The 25510-nt window shown below is 39.0% G+C and overlaps 3 protein-coding genes across 4 annotated transcripts in view; 1 reads left to right on the top strand and 2 right to left on the bottom strand.

Annotated features, from left to right (window-relative positions):
- The window catches only part of LOC139478947 (uncharacterized), a 28355-nt gene extending 20399 nt beyond the window's left edge, over positions 1 to 7956 (top strand). For both annotated transcript variants that reach the window (XM_071261661.1, XM_071261671.1), the window contains exons 14-18: positions 1631 to 1738; positions 3120 to 3184; positions 3549 to 3620; positions 5779 to 5948; positions 6141 to 7956. In XM_071261661.1, coding sequence (XP_071117762.1) covers positions 1631 to 1738; positions 3120 to 3184; positions 3549 to 3620; positions 5779 to 5948; positions 6141 to 6268 — 543 coding nt within the window. In that variant the 3' untranslated portion in view covers positions 6269 to 7956. The remainder of the gene's footprint in view (positions 1 to 1630; positions 1739 to 3119; positions 3185 to 3548; positions 3621 to 5778; positions 5949 to 6140) is intronic.
- On the bottom strand, positions 4344 to 12858 carry LOC139478960 (uncharacterized). The gene is made up of 2 exons (XM_071261681.1): positions 12819 to 12858; positions 4344 to 9741 (listed from the first exon to the last, which is right to left on the bottom strand). Exon 2 carries the CDS (start codon positions 9727 to 9729, stop codon positions 8731 to 8733), a length of 999 nt encoding a protein of 332 aa, XP_071117782.1. The 5' UTR covers positions 9730 to 9741; positions 12819 to 12858; the 3' UTR covers positions 4344 to 8730.
- A 5458-nt stretch (positions 12859 to 18316) lies between these two features.
- LOC139465033 (prokineticin receptor 2-like) lies at positions 18317 to 20756 on the bottom strand. The gene is made up of 2 exons (XM_071246710.1): positions 20739 to 20756; positions 18317 to 19580 (listed from the first exon to the last, which is right to left on the bottom strand). Exon 2 carries the CDS (start codon positions 19565 to 19567, stop codon positions 18530 to 18532), a length of 1038 nt encoding a protein of 345 aa, XP_071102811.1. The 5' UTR covers positions 19568 to 19580; positions 20739 to 20756; the 3' UTR covers positions 18317 to 18529.
- Between the last annotated feature and the right edge of the window lie 4754 nt (positions 20757 to 25510).

Here is a 25510-nt window from a genome sequence, read left to right as displayed (position 1 = left end):
GTTACTGCGCTGCGGTGAGTGTTACTGTGTTGCTGTAAGTGTTACTATGAGTGTTGCGGTAAGTGTTATTGTGTTGCTGTAAGTGTTACTGTGAGTGTTGCTGTGAGTGTTAATGTGCTGGTGTTAGTGTTACTGTGTTGCTGTAAGTGTCGCTATAAGTGTCACTATGAGTGCTGCTGTAAGTGTTACTGTGTTGTTCTGAGTGTTACTGTGAGTGTTGCTGTGAAGGTTACTGTGTTGCAGTAAGGGTTGCTGTGAGTGTTACCTTGAGTGTTATTGTGAGTGTAACTGTGATGCTGTAAGTGTTACTGTGAGTGTTCCTGTGAGTGTTACTGTAAGTGTCGCTGTAAATGTTACTGTGTGTGTTGCTGTGTTGCTGTAAGTGGTAGTGTGAGTGTTACTGTGTTGCTGTAAATGTTACTGTGTTGCAGTAAGGGTTCCTGTGAGTGTTACCTTGAGTGTTATTGTGAGTGTTACTGTGATGCTGTAAGTGTTACTGTGAGTGTTCCTGTGAGTGTTACTGTAAGTGTCGCTGTAAATGTTGCTGCGAGTGTTACTGTGTTGCTGTAAGTGTTAGTGTGAGTGTTACTGTGTTGCTGTAAGTGTAACTGTGTTTCTGTAAGTGTTACTGTTAGTGTTACTGTGAGTGTTACTGTGTTGGTGTTAATGTTACTGTGTTTGTGTTAGTGTTCCTGTGTTGCTGAAAATGTTACTGTGAGTGTTGCTGTCAGTGTTACCGTGTTGGTGTTAGTGTTCCTGTGTTGCCGTAAGTGTTACTGTAAGTGTTACTGTGCTGCTGTAAGTCTTACTGTGTTGCTGTAAGTGTTGCTGAGTTGATGTGAGTGTTACTATGAGTGTTACTGTGAGTGTTACTGTGAGTGTTACTGTAAGTGTTGCTGTAAGTGTTACTGTGAGTGTTGCTGTAAGTGTTACTGTGTTACTATGAGTGTTAATGTCTCACTGTGAGTGTTGTGTTACTGTGAGTGTTGCTGTAAGTGTTACTGTGTTACTATGAGTGTTAATGTCTCACTGTGAGTGTTACTGTAAGTGTAACTGTAAGTGATACTGTGCTGCTGTAAGTGTTGCTGTGTTGGTGTGAGTGTTACTATGAGTGTTACTGTGAGTGTTCCTGTAAGTGTTGCTGTAAGTGTTACTGTGAGTGTTGCTGTAAGTGTTACTGTGTTACTATGAGTGTTAATGTCTCACTGTGAGTGTTACTGTGCTGTTCGGATGTAGACAGGTCCCTAGGATGTTTTGACATATTGTTTTGATATTAAGCCCAAACTGACACACTGACACTAACACTTTCGGTAATGTAGTGACTCATACACTCACAAACCAGATCGGTAATGTAGTGACTCACGCTGACACTATCCACATCAGTCATTTAGTGACTCACGCTGATACTAACCAGATCAGTCATTTCGTGACTCACGCTGACACTAACCAGATCAGCCATTTCGTGACTCACGCTAACACTAACTCATAGTGATAATAACCATATATGTTTCCACAGACTGAATACACAAACACATTTGCTGAACTTATGATCATCATTATCATAAAGCATAATTTTACCCGATAATATATTCTATATTTTGTTTAACAAATGTGTCATTTCTTTCATAAGAGAATATATGCTCTTGCTGCGGACCTACCTTCGTTCCGGAAGTTCCAGGAAGATACCAACTATTGGCAGGCACCATTCAAATTCCCCTTTTACACAGCCTATCTTGAGGTATTTCTTTGCTGGTTATTTCTGGTGAAAATAATATGACATTTTGAGGTGCTTATTGGGGATGGCAGGGTTGTATTGAGGTGCAGATGGACTTAGGTTCAAATGAGGGCAGGGATCCTCTCCGGCTCATAACTCATAAGCTTGGCGAAACTGTGTATACACATCAAGGAAGTGCTGAACTGGGGCCTTTTGGTAGTCAGGTTTCTATAAGTATTTAGATTTAGTGTTTCTAAGGCAATAACAGTCTGGACTTGGGTTCCAATGAGAGTTTCATAACTTGATGAAACTTTGTAATTATATGTACCTAAGATGTCATACTTCATTCAAGTCGTTTGCAATTCCGGTTATAATGGGGCCCCACAAATTATGCTCGTTTTGAGGGGCGACTAAATGGATCGGGTGGTCAATCTTGGTGACTTGGTTGATTGTGTGACATCGTGCTCATAATGCTTTGTTTATGAAAAAAAACGTCAAGCACTGCATCACACATAAATTCAGGAATTTGTTTAGATTTTTGCTATTTTTCATGGAATTAATATTTAAAGTTTTGAAAATATTATATGTAACGTTGCTAAAAAATGACAGGCTCTGTCTATTAAACAATACAATTACTAATTCACGCCCTTAGATGGTATAGAAAGTATTCTTTTTGAAGAATAGAGGGAATCATTTGGTTTACTCATCGGTCATAATGTCAGTTGTACTCACATGCTTTCTTGTGAACCCTTTAGTGAGGTATCTGACATACTTTTTGGACCCGTGAACATTCCGGGGTAGAATAGGTCTTTAGCAACCCATGCTTGCCGTAAAAAGCGACTTTGCTTGTCGTAAGAGGCGACTAATGGGATCGGGTGGTCAGGCTCGCTGACTTGGTTGATGCATGTCATCGATCCTAATTGCGTGGATCGATGCTCATGATATTAATCACTGGACCTTGAAAAACCGGGTTAGAATAGGCATTCAAAAACCAATGCATGCCATAAGCGGCGACAAACGGGATCAGGTGGTCAGGCTCGCTGATGCATGTCATCTTATCCAAACTGCGTAGATCGATGCTCATGATGTAAATCACGAGATTGTCTGGTCCAGACTCGATTATTTACAGACCACCGTCATATGGCTGGAATATTGCTGAATGCGGCGTAAAACAACCAACCAACACCAACATACTTTTTCGTGATTTTATGCACACATTCACTTCACAACTCTTCAAATGTAACTCACTCACTCACTCTAGATAAAAGTATTGTCGAACGATAGAAATGTAGAAATAATAAAAATGGGATTGACTGAATATTAGAATGTTGTAGCACGTACTTAGATTTACATTCCCCAGTCACCTTGCTGGACTGTATGTACAACGTTTCCCATTACATTGCAGGGATGGGCTCTGTATGCAGAGTATCTTGGAGAGGAGATGGGGCTATACAAGGACGACTATGAAATGTGAGTAGCCCCACCCAACCAGTACACAGTCATAATTATGTATGCATGGTATTTGTAATAATAACTTCCGTTAATTAATACACACTTCAAGAAGTAATACGAAAAATGATGCAATTCTGTACACATACTTATCAAATTAACTCTCATTTAATAATTGTATATATAACTAACAAAGTCTGGATGATGGTATACGTGGGCCTTTGGTAGCCTCGCAGTTCCGGGTTCGGCTTCTCACAAGCGTGCCATGTGTCAGGGCCGTTCTGGGACTCCCCTTCCTTGATAAGTCTGGATGGAATATTGAGCTGCAGAAAACCACACTTAATGAGCCAGTATATACATTTTCGTTCAAATGTTTGTTCAACAGAATGGGGCGGTACGGCTCGGAGATGTTCCGCGCCAGCAGGATGGTCGTTGATACCGGACTCCACTACTTCAAGTAGGTGATGATGAATTTACCGTTTTATCCAAGTATTCGTATATGTGACATGCTGTAGTACACAAAGTTTGCCAGTTCGCAATGTTAAGGTTTGATCATGATGTACAGAATTGAGTACCATATAGATCAGGCAGAGAAATGGTTGCTAGCATCAATTACTATCCACGCCGTAGAGCATGGTGGCACAATCATCAGGTCACTGGCTGCATCCACCCAATTCACTGTGCAGAGTTGCGTCCCTTGGGCACGCCAGAAACCTATGATTGTGGGTTCGAATCCCGGTTCGCCCCGATTATGTTTCTAGGTTTGTCAGCACCATACCCGTGCTCGTGGCTTTCACCGAAGTGGTAAACGTCTGAGACCTGCATCATTTCGGGCTTTCCTCCCACATTATGCTTACACGCCGGGATATAACTGGAATACCGTTAAAAGCGGCGTTAAAACTAACTCACTCACTCACCCACTCACACTCACTCACTCACTCACTCACTCACTCACTCACTCATCAACCCTATGCCAACACCCACCCAATGCCACTCACTCACACATAGCTATTGGCCACAACTGGGTCGTTACCATTTTGTCAATGCGTTCTCCTGTGATGCAATTCTCGTGAAACCCAATTAATATATAATAATGACAGATTTCTTTATTTGATTAATATAGAACAGCTTTATTACAACAAAGGCTATGAACTGAATTTGCAGAATATAGACGGTACACATGTATATAATTGAGGCTACATTTAATTTGCACATTCAGTATATAGAACAGTGGACTCAATATTACAAAAAGAAGTATATAGAAGGGCAAGACCAGGCTCCAACCTTAAACACATGAGGACCTATAGTACAATAAACAGCATTAAGAGCGAAAATATGTAATAGTGGTATCTCGTATGCAATATGCAGTGAAACCAAACTGTCTATATATAAGACTAAACGAGTTAACAAGGAGAAGGTGTTCGAGTTGTCGAGGCTTTTCACACTACATGTGTGTTGATAGTACCATTGAACTATTAAGTGGTAATTTGATCAGACACAAAAACAAATTTCAACACCCGTTCCTTCGATAAAATTGGCAAGACACACACGTACATAAACTACTGTCTCGTGATAAAAAAGACAAACTGTGATCATGAAAATTTATTGATAACCGAGCATTATTACATTTATGATGATATAGACTAATGACTTGCTTGCAAATAAGACCGAGTGAGTATGGTTTAAGCCGCTTTAAACGATATTCCAGCAATATCACGGCGATGGCAAATAACAAAAAGCTCAGTGTCATACAAGTAATGGGTTTAAGTAATTGTCATGCGTCGAATTATACCTTTTGATCTCTTACAAAGAATTAACACAACAACTTTTGTATGTAAAAAGGCGACAAGACCCAAAATAAAAAGTCCATCATAGATTCCGAGTCATATCATAACTACGTTTTTATGACTCATCAAAAAGTGATGCGACGACATGTTCAAGAAAGGTGAGCTTAACCTGCCATACCGATGTCACCCGTCACAAACAAGTGCAAAGCTAGTCAATTGTTCTCCTGAACAAACACAGAAATATATGGTACAAGCCAAAATATGGAATTGGATTGGGCATATTTTTGTCACTGATGCGTCAAATTTGGAACATGTCCTCCACATGTCTACCATAAAGAAATTGAAATCTCTACCAGGTGTAATGGGGATTAAGGTCGTGTTGAAGATTATCTACTAGTCCGGACTGGTGCTGATCAGTGATGACCCACTGAGATACCATGACGCAGTTTAACATGAATACCCGACTCAGACGCAGTCTACTGACCCCGAGCACACAAGTCTTTGTTTTAGCCCTTGAATGCCGAGCGCCAGACAGGGTAACAACAAGTACCATCTCTTAACGTCTTTTGGTATGACGCGGCCGGGTATCGAACCACGGAGGCGGTTAAAAGGTCTACTAAGGCGTAAACTCCATAATTTGAGTCAAAATTTGCTTTTATTTCAGCATTAATTTGTACAAACACTTTGAAACACGAAGAGTCTATCGTCAGTTCAGTCAAATAACCACTGCGTTTAATTATCAGCATGATAAATACGAACGCGAACAGTTACTTTGTTTCTTTGAGTGTACATGGCTCGGAAAAGTACATTTTTATTTTTATTTTTCAGTTGGGACAAGGAACAAGCAGTGTCGTACATGCTGGCACATACGGCATATTCCCGGAACGACATCGAAAGCGAGGTTCACCGGTACGTCACGTGGCCAGGCCAGGCGTGCTCATACAAGATCGGAGAGATTAGGATCCGGCAGCTGAGGGAGAGAGCCATGCAAAGACTTGGTGAGTGTCGAAGTGAATGTTCGGTACAATAAAAGTGGTTATGCTCGACATAATTGCAAGTTTGCAACAATTTGGTTCCTTGATATATTTTCTTTTCTTTTGTTTGTGTACACAAATGCAATATTTAAGTACAATACACTACTTGTCAAAATTATTTACGATTAAGAAGCACTCTATCTTTGTCATATTTAGGTCCTCTTTTCGACCTAAAGACATTCCATGCTCTCCTGCTGAAGAATGGTCCGGTGCCTCTGAGAATCCTGGAGAGAATGGTCAACGAATGGATGACTGATGTGACATCTGAGCTCTATCAGGGATGATGGACAGACGAACAAGATTGATTCATCCTCGTACAGTCATCACGTTAACGATTTTAAAACTAACGCTTTTAATAATATGTCAGCAACTTCTCTTTCAAAAGAACAACTTGGTTCCAAATGTTTCTTTGAGTAAAATCGTTTTAGCATTCCTTTTCTTTCTTCATAACGAATTGTGATTCTTTGGTCATAAAATACATCCAGAGTTCCCAATCCTTGTCTAAGACGGATATCCGAAGATAGATGAAGGGACCGTCCTACTGTAAAGGCTTATTACACCAGAAGATTATATCACAGGCCACTTTTTATCAATTATTTGATAATTATCTTCCTGACAACCAAGGAACAAACATTTCCAAACATGTTAAAATTTATCTAATAAACATGAATTTGAATGTAAACTTTAAGGTTACTTATCTGTCTACTTTGTAAGATTTTGTTTTCATTTCTTAGATTTATTTACAATCTCGGCGGGGACTGCTCGTCAATTATTCTTTTACATAAACTTAAGGGAAAAAGAAACTTATCACTTGTAAATAAGGTTTTATCTGAATTAAAGACGGAGTGATCAGTTGGAAAGTTATCAGAAAACATTCACCAAAACACAACCTGTGCACATGTGAAAGTCACTTTTAGCAAGATTCAGTGCCGTCAACGGCTCTGGAGAACCCATCAGCAGACGAACAGTCTTACGCACAGGTGGTATCAGAGCGACTCCGCTTTGGTGGTATCAGAGCGACATCCACTGGCTCGGAAAAAAACGTGCTGCTTTTGGCTTTGAAGCGGGGTATAAAGGATTTATTCTGTCTCTCAGAAATGCACGTGAAGCCTGTAGTGCATAGGTGGTATCACAGCCTTCCGTGGATTGGCCTTGACCCCTCTTCACCCCAGCTTACAGTTGGCAAGAACTCCACGTCTGTGGCAGCGGCGTGATTTGGAAAGGGTGTTGTTCACAGATGAAATACGCTTTAACTTGTTCCGAAATGATGGCCGAGTACGTGTTTATCGACGTAGGGGAGAGCGACTGGCACCTAACTGCATCCAAGATGTGAACTCTTATGGTGGCGGCGGCGTCGTGGTATGGGGCGGTATTTGCGGTCAGCGGACAACAAGGCGTGTCATCATCCGTGGGAATCTGACTGGCCAAAGATACAGAGATGAAGTGTTGCGACCTGTTGTCGTGCCATTCTGAAGTGGAGGACAATGCACGACCTCATACCGCCAGACTTGTTCAGCAATATCCGCACAACGTTAACGTCAACGTATTGCCTTGGTCAGCATGTTCTCCAGACATGAATCCCATAGAGCATCTCTGGGATCATTGTGATCGACAGCTGACGGACGACATCCACGAGGAGACGTATTTTGGCGTGCATTGGTACACGCTACTAAGGACATGTTTTATCACAGGATTTGACTTTATGAGTACCTTTAGAGTGACTCTGTTTGACTCGTGTTAATGTAGTTTTTTCTTATTTTGACCTCATGTCTCTTTCGCTCGGCCTTTAGCAAGTGCACTATCGATGTGGCTTTGCATATTTGTACAGATATCGAAAAAGATTTCCTCTATTAAAATAATCATCTTATAGTTAACACCTGTCTTTGATTCTTTTAATAGAGCTACTGAACAAGGTGGTAAGTTTCTTTTGCCCGGTAGTTTATTTGCGAAAAGAATGGGAGCGACGTTCCGTTCACCAAGTACTAGTAATCACATAAACTAGACTGTATTCATAATGTAGCATAGCTCTCCGACAGTTAACATCATTGCCTGAGATGTACTGTTGACTAAACAAAATACAACGCAGTCGAGTTATCACACAGCGAGTGTATGTATATGATGATTAAATCGCTAGTTTCTGGCTGACGTGGTTGGTTATCTTGGCTCCTGTATTTGACGACTAACATAGGGTCATTCAGTCACATGGCCAACCCCAAACAAATTTACAAATGCACCAGATAGACCTATTCCAGAGACATTATGGTATTAAAATGTAAATTGTATCCCGAAATAAGTTAATATACACAAGTCACGACCATTATTAGAGGATCAACACTTTGCCAAAACGCGTTTTTTATATTACAGCCCCGCTTGTCAACAATATATACTAAATTTACACTTTTCGAGACTGCCCTTCGACTATTTGGTACACTTTCAAACATCAACTGTCAACATTAAAACATAACACAAAATCACATGGAGATACTACCCCACATGTATTGCTGGTGAAATATGAATACACTGTAAGATGACATGTGTCATATTTGTGGCAAAAGGTTTTCGACAAATGCTGTAATTCATAAATAAACTCCATATAACACATTTCACTTAAATTAAAAGACAAAAACGTACTCTCAACAGATTTACAATGTATGCATTTCCCCATTAAGTACCCATCAGTACCAAAGATTGTAACACTTGAGGCAGCTAGATAAAAAGATAGTTTCATATTATACAACTGCCATAATTAGAAGTTCTTATAATCTACAACAAAGTCACCTCTGGCTCTACACCTGTGAAGAGAACTTCTCCACGGCAACTTGTTGTACAGCTCCTGCACTGCAGCCCGCATATCTGCCTCCATAAACCAGATGAAAGGCAAAACTGCACTTTTTGCATCTGCCAGAGCAACAATTGAATACGCAATTGCTACAAATACGTGAACATCCAATTGATGAATCAGTTTCCTACTTATCAATGGCGCTGCTTCTTCCGATAGACTCAACAGGATCGTGGCCACAGTTGCACATACGAAAATCCAAGGACTCTTACTCGACCCAGCATCGGTGGTGACCGGATGTATTTGTCTTCTTGAATTACAACAGTGCAATATGATCATGTGAATAATTTGCAGAACAGCTATTAGGGACGGTACAACAAACGCGAAGCACGTCACCAATAATCTTGCAGCTGGAGGCATTCTTAGTATACATATATATGATAAGGATACCCTACCAATATGAGTATATGCGATTGGTAAAACAACAAATAGCATAGCAAGCCAGGGCAGAGCCAAACAAATACCAATGGCACATTTCCGTATCAAGGGAGATAACCGCATCTTCACACGATGCAATGTTAGCAAATAGTCCGCGTTGATGCTTACTATACCCCATGTTACCACAAACTTTTGTACATAAAAGTCGAGGGTGGATATGATCAAATAGGTTGCACATCCATGTTGTCGCCTATGATTGCTGGCTTTCATGTCTGCAATAACTGGACAGGTTATCAGTCCCGTGAGAAGGTCAGCTGTTGCCATGCTGACTATCGCAAGGTGGCGGAAGTCTTGCCTTAGTGTCCGATTGCTGAGTATTGAGAAGATGAGGAGAAGATTGCCAATGATTATAACTGGTATAAGCACTGCCTCGCTGACAGCAAGGGCGGTGTTGAGAGCGGAAAAATCATATTTGCGGCGTGTTGATCCTGTAAAATTCGAGGTACCGTTGAAGTAAGTGTTGTTCATTTTGAAAGTGAACTGAAAAAAAAACATAACTTCAGTAGCACATCTATATAAAAATGAATATGTTGAATTGAAATGGAACGTACAGGTCTTGTTTTTCTCTGTGCCTTAGAATTGGCACCATGGAACATTTATTCTACGAGTCGACTCGTATGAATCGGGTATTTTACATATCATCGTGACCCGTGAAGATTCGGGGTACAATAGGTCTTCAGCAACCCATACCTGCCGTAAAAGCCGACTGTGCTTGTCGTAAAAGGCGACTAACGGGATCGGGTGGTCAGGTTCGCTCACTTGATTGATGCATATCACCGATCCCATTTGTGGGGATCGATGCTCATGATGCCAATCACTGGATTATCAGGTCCAGACTCGATTATGTACAGACCGCCGTCATATGGCTGGAATATTGCTGTGTGCGGCGTTAAGCAACAAACAACAACAACATCGTATCATGAGGATGCTCATAATATCAACCACTGGACCAGAACCGATTTTTTTATGCGGCAGTGATATAGCTCGAATATTGCTGACTACCGTGTTACACTCACTGACTTATTGTTGAGTTCATGTTAAAAAACACATGATATGTTGTAACAAATATTCCAAAAGTTGGCGTCAAATCTAGATTAATAGAATTTCCATGGATAGCGGTTTTAATGCGGGTTTAATATGCTTGCTTAGATTCACAGAATTAGCTTTATCTGTTTATGTAACAGTCCACTGTTCAAGTTAATGAGGAGTTTGGAATAATACAAAATCAAATATTAAGCCTTCGACCTGTTGAAGTTGTTTATATAATTGGTTGTTTAATGTTAAATAATGGTGAGCTATAATCAAGTTAAGGAAGTTTGTCTGGAACATAATGTTAATGTGCTGTTTCCTAATGAAAAAGATGCATTACTATCAGATTTGCAATAGGTATGAGCGGATTAGGAATTGAACGACTTTAAAATAATACACATTGTTACGGCACAAAGTGTTTGAAGAAATGTTGAAATTAAATAATATGCAATTATACTATTTTCATACCTGCCCACCTACAAGGAATATGGAGTTAGGAAACAGACAGGTCCGCTTGTCCAACTGTGAAAAATCCTAACAAGTTATGTCCTGGTTTCTAAATTTAATAATATGTGAAAATACCTTTTATTTGTTAGGCTCGTCCTCCGTCAACACAAATTTATCTAAACTTCACTATCGTATGAGGAAATCACTATGCCAACCCCAAATCTTGAAATCTTGTGAAGAAACATAACTGTTTTAACATTAACTTAAATTCATGTATTATCAATGTCTATCATAAATTGACTCTTCACAGCAAATTGAGTTTTTGGAACATAAGATCTACATGTACCTATTTATATTTTAGAATATACTTCTCCAATCAGGGGACATCAAAGATGATCACGTTGTTACAGAAAATGAAGCTATATTTAAGGCAGTACAACATTATATATGTACAACTAAAAGATTTGTGTAAAGAACTGTTCATTCAACAATGTATCTCTCTCTCTTTTTCTCTCTCTCTCTCTCTCTCTCTCTTTCTCTCTCTCTCTCTCTCTCTCTCGCTCTCTCTCTCTCTCTCTCTCTCTCTCTCTCTCTCTCATCTATAGTGTTTTATGCTTTATGCATATATTGAATTTGAAATTGTGAATATTTTGTAAATACCAGGGAGAGGGCATTCTAAGTTGGAAGAACTTGTCCCCCAATCCCGTTCACTCCTTGTGAATAAATATGTTTAAACAAAAGATGAGCATTTTTAGATACCTATATAAAAATGTTCTTACTTACCTTCTTCCTCCTTAGTCAAGATATCATACTATGCCTTGCTAAGGGAGTATGAAGATAACTGACATATGTATTGATTTACTTAATTCGATTCTCCCGCTCTGTCATGTTAACATGTAACCGTTACAGTCTCCTTGCCCTGATTGCAGGCAGGGCGATCTAAACTCAATGACGATGTTTATAGCCAACAAGAAGGACATTTCTTACAAAAGCACACACATATCAATTTTGCCAAATGGTTTGTTTTCACTTACATGTATATGTATTAGCACACTTGCAGCTATCTTTGTTATTTGACAGTCACGATATTGTGTAATTCTACCATACTCTACGTAAAGACTTGAGTCCCAAACAGTGGCAGTTCAGCCTAGATTGCTATTAAACGCAAAGAGTGTGACTACACACACGATGACACATAATCAGCTCAGGCACAGAACCTGACCAACTGATCTCCTTTTTGTCATTCACCACAGGAAAGTTTATGTTTACAGGACACACACACTTATGCCAAAGCGTTTTTTAACACAGCATTCCTAATTGAGGCCTGAAATGTGAGTTATTAGAATCTAAATGTTCATTCCATTGAAAGGTTGAAAGAGATGAATCACATGCAATATTGTTTGAGACAGTTTTCATCAGAAAACGACAAACGTTCTAAAATGCATGTTAGGCCTCACATCACAGTAACTTCCTGACACATTTCATTAGATGGTCTTGTATCATCCGTAATACAGAATGCCACAGAAACCAATTCAACTTTTGACGGCAACAAACTGCAAAGTTTAGTGTCATTGCTATCGTTGCTGCAGCCAAATCTGTGAAAGGTTCCTTAATTATTATTTTGTACAGTTTTCCTCAGCATAAAAAAATAATCTGTGTCTAAAAGTAACATGATCTAAGTGCAACCGTTGTCGATCTGTGTTCATCAGATTTATTCGTTCGTTCGTCCGCCCGTTCCTTTGTTCGTTCCTCCGTTTTCTGGCTTCGTAAGTTTATAAGTTATCTATACATTTTATAAACGTTTCCAATGAAAGGATATTTTATATGTGTACACATGTTATATAATGTTAAAACAATCTCTAATGTGTATTTGGTAATCACTATTTCATTTCGATTTGCATTCGAGATGCTCTGCTGTGTTTGCAGCATACATTACTCATTCAACACGCCCTACCAGTGCTTGAAAGGAATGGTTGACTATTTATGTACATGGCATATTTGGTAATTGAGCTCAAATATTACAAGAATACTTTTTTGTTTGCCATAATCTTAATGGATTCTTTGCTTTGAGTTCAACCTACCTTGAGAGCGTCGTCGGCTGTGTTGTTGCCCGTTGTGCATTCAGCTCCAAATACAAGGGGCGTTATTGTCTTGATAAGTAAAGGGTAGTATTACCTTAATGTCTCGGTTCTCAGACACATGTGGGGCTAATTAGGGTCACACATTCATTAACCAATTATGACTGCTCGAAATAAATGCGAACATGCTTTAATTGTTTACTCTTGCTATTATGTTACGCTGTGTAAACGTTTCCTTATATGTTCCTTAAATATTTTCATTTTATATATACATTGTGAACGACTTTGTCGGGGCCTTCCGGGTTTTAGTTCTTTGAATGGCATGATGTACCGGATTTTAACGAAAGAGTTAGCTTTCCTGGCTTAGATATGTCACAGAGGATTGAAACAAGACTTCTCCCAATTGAGGTTAAAAATGGTTTGGTGACCTGGTTATTGTCAAAATATACTTCTGATCATGATCAGAAATATGTTCGTGTTGTGTTTCAAGGTTTACCAAATGGGTATTGGGTAAAAGCGATTAACTGTTACATGACCCATCCTGTTCGAAAGACCCAATGTTTTGGGTTACAAGACTGACGATATAAAGTCATGAAGTAGAGATAGCAATATATTCTTTTGAAATAAATAGAGGCGGTCATGGGCTATGAGATAACCAGACCCATGTCACACACCCTGTCAGGCTGAGATAGCTAGTCGGCCTACCCCTACTGTGCACTTTGGCTCTAGAGGATTACGGTATAGTATTGGATTAAGGGATTTTGGATTGTTACAGAAAACTAAAACAAACAGAGTAAAATATGCATGTCTATATAACACACTTAAACATACAGTAAGCATAGTAACTGGAATAGGACTTTATTTTTGCCCACCTAGAGCATTAGCGATGTACAAGACGTTAACCTGTCCGTTAGCAATGGTAATATAGTAGTATGTTTTATAAATAGACGTAATATATAATATGTATATAATACGTGTCACGGTAATGAATTAATTTTCTCCCTTTCTTCATAATAAGTCAGCTATGACCCAGATCAAGTTACTGTCAGGCCTCGATATGGGGAATAAGCTATTGGGAATGGCCTTAAAAACAAGAGAGGATAAAGCTGTGAGGTCCAAGGTTTATTAGAGCAACTGTCTTATAATTCAGGCATATATCATAATGACATACAATGATAATAATAATGATAATAATTTTCTAATACAGTTCTGGATATATATGCAATATATGTACGTATTGTAAATGCACACACAGTCATTATACAAGAGATATGGCATTTACTAGAGTAATAACGGTAATGACAAATGACATCAGTTTACAAATAACGACATACACTGCTAATAATAATGGTAATAAATCATAATACAGTTTTATTCTAAGTCTGGGAATAAATGCAATGTATGTTATATTGGAGTGTGTACGGTAAATACGCATTTAGCTATTATACAAGGGATATACATTTACTGGAATAAGAACGGCAATGACCATCAACATTAGCTTACAGATAAAATGAGTAATTGTAACATTTTAATAAACATGTAATAGACAGTGTACAACCTACATGACAATTATATGTGTGGGATGGGTAACTAAGGTGACAATATATGACAAACGTTGACACCAAATTGATGGAATGAGAAAAACATACGCAGGGCATATACGATCAACTGCGCAGTGTGTTCATGACATTTAATTTGGTAATGTGTACATGTAGTTTTAGTCATACTTTTTTATAACATCATAATTTCGGCAATGACTGTAGAGAAAACAAGTCAGGTGTTTGTTCAGAGTAAAGATACTAAGGCACACGGTAGAAAATATAAAGCTCAGTTTTAGAGAGAATATTAAGTTTAATTTGTGATCATTTTGGTGACTACGGTAAGGTATCACGTTGGCTATGTTATTTTGACGACGTGCATTTCCTGTAGCTAAAGAGCTAGACGATAACAGATAATGGGGTGACTATGGTAATTGTGTACTCCAACGATGCACGTTTCAATGTACAATAAAACTTTATTTGATGTTTACACGATATACGACTTTTCCATTGGACGAGAGGTCGGTCACATGACCGCGAAATTGACGTTCATAAGTGTATGAACGACACAATTTGACATTCATGCATTTTACACGAGACCGTGTTCTTGAAATGACGTAAACACTGACGGACTACTTACACATTCCTGTGGAAACCCCTGGGAAACTTCCCTAGCGCGAATACATACATAAGCGTTCTTTCCGAACATTTAGACCCTGTAATCTTGAACTCAGTGTCACAGTATACATTGAGAAACGTCAGAGAGTTTGGCTTATGATTGTTCACGAATTTCCTCGCTACGACCCATCCTAATGAACAAAGCGAAGAAATGCACTTCCAAATTACCGATCGATCCGTGTCGATCCGTGTCTTGACTGACAGTGAGTCTACAACAATCTATGAATTTACCTTATTGTCTATTTGACACATCTTTAATTACCTTTCAGTGGTCGGCCAATTGATCAACGATGACTGAACAACTTCCGAAATCTCTCCCGTCACGTTTATCGTGTCGGCCATTTTGACGTCTTGTACTTGATGTAAATGTATTACGACGCGCTGTCATTTTGACTGACTTACTGTGGTAGTTCTTAACAGACCTTTCTCACCTAATGAGGATATTATTTGATTTCATTTGTTGTACAGAAACTACAAAAGTTGTCCCTGTTGAGCAAATTGAGCATACATAAGCTCATGTCACCTCTCGTTTGGAGGAACTATTTTATTACGCGATACAGCTGGTTGTAGTACGACAGTCAGTGTAAACATGAAGTCACACGTACTAAATATAACTGTCTATATAGATCAAGGTCTTCGTCATTCGAGGTTGTGATATGAACAAATATAAGTGAGTGAGTGAGTATGGTTTTACGCCGCTTTTAGCAATATTCCAGCAATATCACGGCGGGGGACACCACTAATGGGCTTCATAAATTGTACCCATGTCGGGAATCGAACTCGGGTCTTCGGCGTTACGAGCGAACGCTTTAACCACTAGGCTACCCCACTGCCCCTAAACAAATATAAGAATTGTCTGTCACTTTGTATGAGTAGTGAGGGCCAAACTGTATGAACGTCGGAGCTTGAAAAAAAGTGAAAGTCAATTCTTAATTGTCGCAAAACATAAAAGAAGACTATACATGTATTTACATGACTACGATAACGTATTTGGCTTATAGGTTATTTTGTACCGTATATAACTGTATATGTATACTTCAGTGGTGTGCCTTTGAATGTACATTACCGTGAAATATAAAGGGAGAATACAAGTGAATTCAAATTACCACGGTGATGTATTTAGCGGATTTCTACTGTTTATAACTGAGTAAGGATGGAAACCTATTACAATATTTAAATACTTATATACATGGTGATAAAACATAAGAATACAGAATATCAACTCATATAACATTTGTTGAGCGAACTGACGTAAGTATGAATTAACTGACTACCTATAAAATAGTAGTGATGTTAAACCTAGGAATCGTTTTTTGACTAAGCTACGTGTTCTGGTTAAAGCACCAAAATCTGGACTCTACATACATTGTTGAACATAGACATAGATAGGGGGATGATAGTGGATGTGGAAATATAAAAATGGAATATTGGTTTTGTACATTAAAGACATATTACTAGAGGAGCCCACGACGCAGTATGCGTAAAAGATTACTGGATAGCGCCTAAGTATTAAACGGTAAATACTATGTTATAAGCAGCCGTTAAGAACAAACATGTATATGCACATAAGATTGAACGTTACACTATGACAATACTTATTCACTTGTTCAAAATTAACACTCACATTTTCTGGACAATGATAACAATGAAATAAGAAGTTAAGTCATAAAATAACAAAAAAAGTATTTAAATGTTCTTACCTTGAAACAAGAGAGGAGAGAGATGTGGGGTCCAAGGTTTATTCAAGCAAGTGTGTTTATTCAAGCAAGGACTTAAATACCCCCACAGCTCTATTGTGTAACAGTAATATTTTCTCTGATGTTGTGGGTTTGACACCATGGTATCTGGCCATAGCCGAGAAAGTTTCCAACTCGCAGTATGTATGTGGTAAGCCACTAGTGTCAGCCTGGCCTAATGAGAGATGATATTAGTTACTGTTTAGCATGGTTAAACATATGTCTGCTGCCAAGGGAAAATGTTTTAACTCTTAACCATATATGCACGGCAGGAGAAGACAATGGGAAGATGGTAATATCAGTATTGTCGAACAAAGCTGATTTTAATAATAGTTTGGAAGATCGTTAAACGTGTGCCTGCCTAGTACATAGTACAGAATATACTCTACTGTTAATCCTCCACCTACTATATATATTCTGTACTATGTCCCTCTTTCAGTCTTGCTTGACAACGGTTTAAGGATCTATACCGAAACGTCGCTTTTCACAATCTTAAAGAAGTTGTTATCCATAATATTGTGTCTACCTTGACAAGGTAATAGTGATACACTATTTATTTTAGTTTTCTTTGAAAAGCTGGACACAGTTTAATACAGACTATTCACTTATCCCTTACTCCTCTATACCCCAAGTTGGGCGCAGTTTTGGAAGACCGGGTGGTACCCGGTTAGTCAATGCATTTTGAAAGTGTGACGACATTAAGCCCTATTTGTAATATAGTTACGCCCCTTATTGCGTCTTCTGCTCAGCTAGCTTTCCCGTGACAATGTCTTCCAAACAAGGTGAACATGTATTGCATTCACTTGCAAATAGATACAACAACAATTTCATGTAATGGTTTATGAGAAAAAGGTTACTATATGGCAGTTTTCATATCATACTCCATATCAGAAACAAAGGCCAGAGGGCTGTTATGGGGGTCTCGGACTGATACGGGGTATGATATGAAAACTGTATATAATCTCTAAATATAACACTTCTTCAAATCGACTTTATTCACACATTAAGCTGATCGTGGATCAGTGTCTGTCACACTTAACACCCAATTATACTTTTGAAAAGTTTAAATTTCAAGAAACATAAGTTAAAATTTCGAGATAATGATTTTAAAAAAAATCAAGATATTAACTTATTGTCTTGAAATTTCAAAATCATTATCTTGAAATTTCAACTTAGTATGTATCTTGAAAATACAACAAAACATCTTGAAATTTCAACTTAGTATCTTGAAATTTCAAGCTACAATCTTGAAAATTCAAATTACTAACCTGAAATTTCAAGAAGAAAAAAAGAAAATAACAAATGGCCCTAAGGGGCTTACTTAGGCTTTATGGCCATTTGTTGTTGTTTGTTTTATGTATCTTGAAATTTCAAGACGTTATGTTTCAAATTCAAGATACTCAGTTGAAATTTCAAGATAATAACATAAAATCTTAAGATTATAATTTGAAATGTCAAGTTAGTATCTTTAAATTTCAACATAACATCTTGAAATTTCAACTCAGTTTCTTGAAATTTCAAGAAAAAACTTTCTCTAAAAGGTCTCTGTACATTTACGTATTTCACTCAATTTATAACGTGTGGCTTCACTCCAGTAATAATTTCATACAGTATTGTAACGTAAAGAAACGGGTTCATCATTGAATGATCTCATAGGCCATTCTGCAGTTTGTCATTGGACTGTTTGTTGATAGTTGTAGCAAATAGTCTTCACAACAGTTCAAGTTGCCCAGTGAACAGAAACACACACCAGCAGACGAACTTAAGGCATTGATGTATCTTCGCACAAATTTCTGTAACGAACCGTTTGCTCTTTAGCATCGTCGGAACGCCTGAGTCTTCGTCTCCATGGCAATTTGTTCACAAGCTCTATGAATGCCGCTCTCAATTCGGGAATAGTAAACCAAACAATCGGCGTCACTCCTGATTTTGAATCCGCCAGGAAATTAGTGCTGTGTTTCATGAAAAATATTATTTTATACTGGGGGAATAAAGCCTTGATAAACGCCATCCGCGCAATGTTGATGCATTGTTCAAAACCAACCATAATGACAGTAACCAAGCTTCCAGCAACATATACCCATGGCAACGGAACCGCTTCCGGTGAAGTCATCAAAGAAGGCATGCCACTTCCGGTCCTTTGTCGATAGAGGTGTACTGATGTCATGATGGTTACTTGGACGACGGTAATAATCGCAGGGGAGATATACGTGAGAGACATCACGATCTGTCTGGCATCAAATGGAATAATGAGGCGACAATAGCGGAAAGGTGCAAAGTATTCCTTAGCATGTAAATATGCTATTGGTAACACAACGAAGAACATCGCTAACCATGGCAAACCGAGAATCACTGCAATAACAAAATTCCTTGGGAACGTCTTCAGCTGTGGTCGTTTGACATGAAATAATGTTAGCAGGTAATCTAAATTAATGGTAACAATACCCCACATTCCAACAAAGATCTGGACATATGACTCCGTCACTGTCATGAACATGTAGAACAAGCACCCATGTTGGTATGTCGACTTTAAGACGATGTCAGCTCGGAATGGGCACGAGATGAGTCCGATGAGAAGGTCAGCCAAAGCAATACTTATCATCACGAGGTAGCGAAATTCCCGTCTGAGTGTTTTATTGCTCAGGATTGAGACAATCAAAAGTATATTGGCGGACACGATGATGGGTGTAAGGAGAATTTCCATGATCGCGAATACATAACGAATGTTAGCGAGGTAAGTATAAAATCCTGGCCAGAAAGGCTCAGAGGCGTTTTTAGTAGCATTTGTTGTGAAGTTCATTTTCTCTCTGACCCTGAAAGAACAATTTAAATCAATCATATCAAATTAAATGATACTTTCTTAAGTCGAAACTAATATGCTGGTTGGTATTCTTTAAATGTTTTCTCCGGCCCATATTTCACTAACATTTCACAAACAATTCACAAACAATTCGTAAACCTTAAATTGATGAAAGGCCTTTGTACATTCAATACATTGTTTTCAATATATATCAACAGATGGTATTAAGACATATCATTGTGTTTTGTCACACTGAGGGCATGAAGTGTGTAAGCACCTAGTTTCCATGCATGTTGAATGTCACAAATGTCATGCCCATTTCAGGTGTCCTCCGCCGTGATATTTGCTGGAATATTGCCGAAAGTGGCGTAAAACAACACGTGCTCACTCACTCACTAACCTCAGACTCATCAAATTATCATACAAAGGACGTTTATCATACAAAGGATATTCATGTTCAGACACAGTATATTGACTCCGAGCCAACCAGTTCTTGTTTTAGCCCCGTAATGCCGAGCGCCAGACAGGGTAACAACAAGTACCATCTTGTAACGTCTTTTGGTATGACGCAGCCGGGGATCGAACCCCGGCCCTTCAGCTCTCCGGGCGGAAGCTCTACCACTAGACCACGGAGGCGGTCCGATGTGCAAGAGTGGAAATTAGAAGGTAAAACACTATAACTAACATAGGTGTATTTTCAGTGACACATTCTTTAAATTTGACCAACTACTACCTTTAAGATAGATAGATAGATAGATAGATAGATAGATAGATAGATAGATAGATAGATAGTCATGGTGCATGAGTGTCATAGCTAATTATGAACTATTCCTTCTGTAAGTTTTGAACATACCCGACAATAGAAAATATGCTAAACTGGAACGGGACGATTCGAGGTTATGTTATTTCCAAATGGAATTACGCATATAGTTAACCAAGTACAAACGAACCAAATATTAACCTGGAATGACTCTGTCTTTGTTAACTAAATTCAGTAAACACACAGCCTTGGCTGCATCGGGAGTCCAGATAAAAGCGAAAGCATCTCAGTAAAATGATCCAGCAGGATCCTTGTTAACAGATCATTATGTTATCATTCAGCTATTGGCGAAACACACAGTATATAAAAACGGACGCAAACTAAACATAAGAAAAATCGCCTCAACTGTACCTCTTGTAGATCCTATGAAAGTTCCCTTCAATTAACAGCTGATTGCGACGTACAGCTCATGCGCACGACTCGTTTCTGTTTAGAAACCAAACACTTGTAGTGATAAGATTCCAGTTTGACTTTCAAGGGGCTTGTTCTCAGGTATCCTCAGTGTTATCAGTGTCAGACGTCTGTGTCTTGGCAGATGTAATACTATACATGTATGCCTCGCGATACATTTGACACGGTCGTGTTTGAACTATTCATATACATCTGACCAAATGGGCACATGGGTGAGTGAGGGGGTGAGTTGTGTTTCAGGCCCCTTAGAGCAGTTTTCAGTTATATCACGGTGTGTCAGCTTGATGTGGGAGGAAAGACGTTTACCACTTTGGTGAAACCTTCGAGAACAAATCTAGACACATAATCAGGGCGAATCTGTGAATCGAATCCACCATCATAGGTTTCTGGCGTGTCAAAGGGACGCAACTCTGCACAGCGAATAGAAGCGCCTGAATGAATTAGTAAATGTAAAGGCACTATCATGTCACTAGATTTTCTGTTCCATGGTTCACTTGAATTGCGGGTAATACAATGAAATACATGAAATACCGGAAGTGTTGGACATGCTTACCCTTTTCGCGAACACCTGTTGTCATAACTGATTTTCAGCCGGCCATTAACATAATTTTCACATCTGTTTTTCCCTTTGCGCCAAATGGAATCTGTTTCGGTTGATGGTCAGGACTGGTTATTCTCTTGCATTGACGTGTGTAATGCGTGTGTAGTGTGTGTGTAGTTGTGTGTGTAGTTGTGTGTGTGTAGTGTGTGTGTGTGTGTGTGTGTGTGTGTGTGTGTGTGTGTGTGTGTGTGTGTGTGTGTGTGTGTGTGTGTGTGTGTGTGTGTGTGTGTGTGTGTGTGTGTGTGTAGTGTGTGCGTAGTGTGTGCGTGTGTGTGTGTAGTGTGTGTGTGTAGTGTGTGTGTGTGTGTAGTGTGTGTGTGTGTGTGTGTCTACTGAGATACCATGCCGACGTTAAACATGAATATCCCCACTCAGACACAGTATACTAACTCTGAGCCGACCAGTCCTTGTTTTAGCCCCTTAAATGCCGCTAGCTATCCAGACAGTGTAACAAGTACAATCTTTTAACGTATTTTGGTTTAATCCGGCCGGGGATCGAAACCCCAACCTTCCGCTCTCCGCACAGACCCTCTACGACCAGACCACGGTGGCGTTCCAGCCGTGTTAGAAGTTACAAGACGAGACAGACCTCATATCGTGTACATTAGTTTCCTCGCAGTAATCGTGTCGTCGTTCACACATGTACATCTCTGTTTATCAGTTATTTTGACATATGATACCTCAACTCGAGTTTCAGCCCTGTATTACCTCACACTAATTGAATTTGTACGACTTACATATTAACACAATATACGACTGTTTATGCGACATACTGATTCTAAGAACCAGGCCTTAATGAAGGAAGGGTGTTATATAATTCACCAACAAGATGGGCGTATCTGAAAAGAGTTTTAACCTAATTTTCGGAGATTTGAGAGATTTAACTACTTCACTGACATAGTATATAATTATTAACATGATTACATTATGGTAAGTGGAGGATGTGTTGCCTGTTGGTTAAAGAGAACGCTCGTCGTGCCGAAGTAAGTAATTCGATTCCCCACATGATGCACTGGTGTAAGCCAATTCTAGCTTCTCGCGCCGTGATATTCTTGCAGGGAATATTGCTAAAAGCAGTGTAAAACTATTTACACTCACTCACCGATGTCCCGTGTCATTTTATTGCTAGAATAATAAGGAAAGCGACGTAAAACCACACTCACTCACCCATGGCCACTCACTATCACACGTGACCACGATCACATTTTGTTTCGGAGACACACGTGTACATGTTACAGACACCAGACACGAAACGTAAACTTGAAAACCAGAAAACGTAAACGTAAAACAGTTATTTAACCAAGACGGCGTTAAATATCCGTGTATCGCGGAAAGTTAATGCCCATCTTCATAACACGATAGAGCTATAATATGTACCTACCATATTTCGTCAAAAATACACCTGACCCATAATAAAGACTTGGTTCAAACCAACTTAGACGAAACAAAGCTTGCAGCATATACACGCCGGGGTAGCATTATCATACATGAATTACCCTCATTCAGAAACCATATGACGACTAGTCCCTAAAAAATATCCAATAAAGGTCAGTTATACAAAAAACGATAGTTCTCAAATAAACACCAGGTCTCCGAAAAACTCCACCACGCGTGTGTCTATTAAAGAAAATACGGTAATTAGGTGGAGCGATGCACTTTATTGCATACCCTTAAAATCAATTAATGCCAAAGCGGCACACCAACAGACAGACGGATTTATTTCGTATATGTGGACATGAGGCCAATAGTACAATGACAATTTAGTTGTAGGAAAGTTTTCGTGAAGCACTTCTTGTATATTGTAACTGAATAGATGTACACGTTTGAGTTTTATTACTATTCAGTGTATCATCCTTCTTTTAAATATCTTATGAACAAAAACTGAGAACTTTTCGTTTTGTTGGATACGCGTAATAATAGTAAGGCAGGTATTTGATTCTTATATCTTCAAATACTGGACATATTAATAACACATGGTATTCATATTCGTGGTACTTATTGCAGAAGGGGTACAGAATTCCCCTAACACCAGAGGCCCAGTTCATATCCCCAGAGTCACCAAGGCACTTAAGCATGTTATAACATCGTCTAGAGTATCGTGTATCTGGTTGTCTGAGCAAACGTATCCAGTATGAGATAACTCTGCATTGATAGTTTACATATATCTGGTGCCTTAAAATTGCCTTTTAACACATTTATAAAATTTAGTATGAATTTTCTCGATACTCTGGCGATATGAGGTTCCCCAAAGTTCCGAGCCATACATCAGTATTGGCTTTATTTTACCATCAAATCTCCTAAACAAAGATTCACCAGGTATATGTCTAAATATACTAATAAACATCTTCCCGAGGCAAGAGAGTTGACTGACTTTAAAAGTCCAGTTTCCACCCTTGCCGAACTAGGCTGGAATTGCTGGGATCGATCGTAGCGCCTACACTGGCTATTACCAGTTATGTCCCTTCTAAGCCTCTGCTATTGACCAATAAGATTCCACCTCTCGCACCAGATTTCGATTTCGGTGCGCGATTTTGATTGGACTATGCATAGCCTCGTTAGCCAAACCAAAATGTAACTCCATAATACCAGCCTAGTTCGGCAAGGGTGGAAACTGGACTTTTATAGTCAGTTAACTCACTTGCCTCGGGAAGATGACTAATAAACTGCTTGGCTGAATACATTGCTTTATCTGCTTGCCTTGAGAGTACTTTACAAAAATCGATTTTGTAAATACAATTTGACATGCTAGTATACATCCCTGTCTAACACCTGCACTTGTATTGAATATATAAGTCATAGTATTTTTACTACATCTTACAGCTGCATTTACGTTTCCATATATACTTCTTATTAGTGTACTTGTCTTACCATGTATACCTTTACTGAGCAACGTATAAAGAAGTTGATTTCGATCCACGATGTCAAATGCTTTTTGAATACAGTAAATATGCAGTAATATTTTCCACGCCTCTTTTTAATATATTTATGAGTCAATGAATATAAAGTAAATATGTGATCAATCGTAGAGTAATCTTCTCTAAATCCTGCTTAGCATTCTGACAGTGTCTGTGGCGGTCGGGTAGCCTTGTTGTTAAAGCGTTCGCTCATCACGCTGAAGACCCGGGTTCCATTCCCGACATGGGTACAATGTAGGAAGTCCATTTCTGATGTCCCCGCAGTGATATTGCTGGAATATGGCTTAAAGCGGCGTAAAACCATACTCACTCACTCTGGCAGTATCTGTTGGATGGAGACCCAAAAGTTTATGCGAGATTCAATAATTGATATGAATATTTTACTTATAATATCTAACATGGCAATGCCGCTGTAATTATTTGTATCATCCTTCGAGCCGGATTTATGTTATGGGACAATAAGTCCAAGATTCCATGATTACGGGAATCGACCTGTCACAGGAATATGGTTATAGGACGCTTATAAAAGGTTAATAACAGAGAACAGGTTTCCTTCACAGCTTCTGTTGGGATCCCGTCGTGTCTTGCTGAGTTATTAACTAACCTTGCTGGCCGAAGCGCCTGAATTTATTTCTTCGTTTAATGCAAGATCATTAGTGGTTGAAACGAAACATCAGAAATGGCCAAAATACATATTCTATAAAATTATATCTTCAGTGAATTGTCAGCTGGGTGACATATTTTAACTCCTGCATGGACAGTTTCTTTAGCACCCACACAGATCCACATCGAGTAACTATGGGCTATTTACATGAAGGACAATCAAAGGAATACACATCCAGTTACTGCATGTTTTGGCTGTTTCTGTGAAGGGCGACCAAAGAGACACACATCCAGTTACTATGGACTGTTTCTTTTAAATATACATCCAGCTACTATGGACTGTTTCTGTGAAGGGCGATCAAAGAGATACACATCCAGTTACTATGGACTGTTTCTGTTAAATACACATCCAGCTACTATGGACTGTTTCTGTGAAGGACGATCAAAGAGATACATATCCAGCTACTATGGACTGTTTCTGTGAAGGGCGACCAAAGAGATACACATCCAGTTACTATGGACTGTTTCTGTTAAATACACATCCAGCTACTATGGACTGTTTCCGTGAAGGACAATCAAAGAGATACACATCC

This window comes from Haliotis cracherodii, unplaced genomic scaffold, assembly GCF_022045235.1.
Source record: "Haliotis cracherodii isolate W230 unplaced genomic scaffold, xgHalCrac1.p SCAF_1, whole genome shotgun sequence".
Lineage (NCBI taxonomy): Eukaryota > Metazoa > Mollusca > Gastropoda > Lepetellida > Haliotidae > Haliotis > Haliotis cracherodii.
Note: the sequence above shows the minus strand (reverse complement) of the source record. Positions and strands in the feature narration are given on the sequence as shown.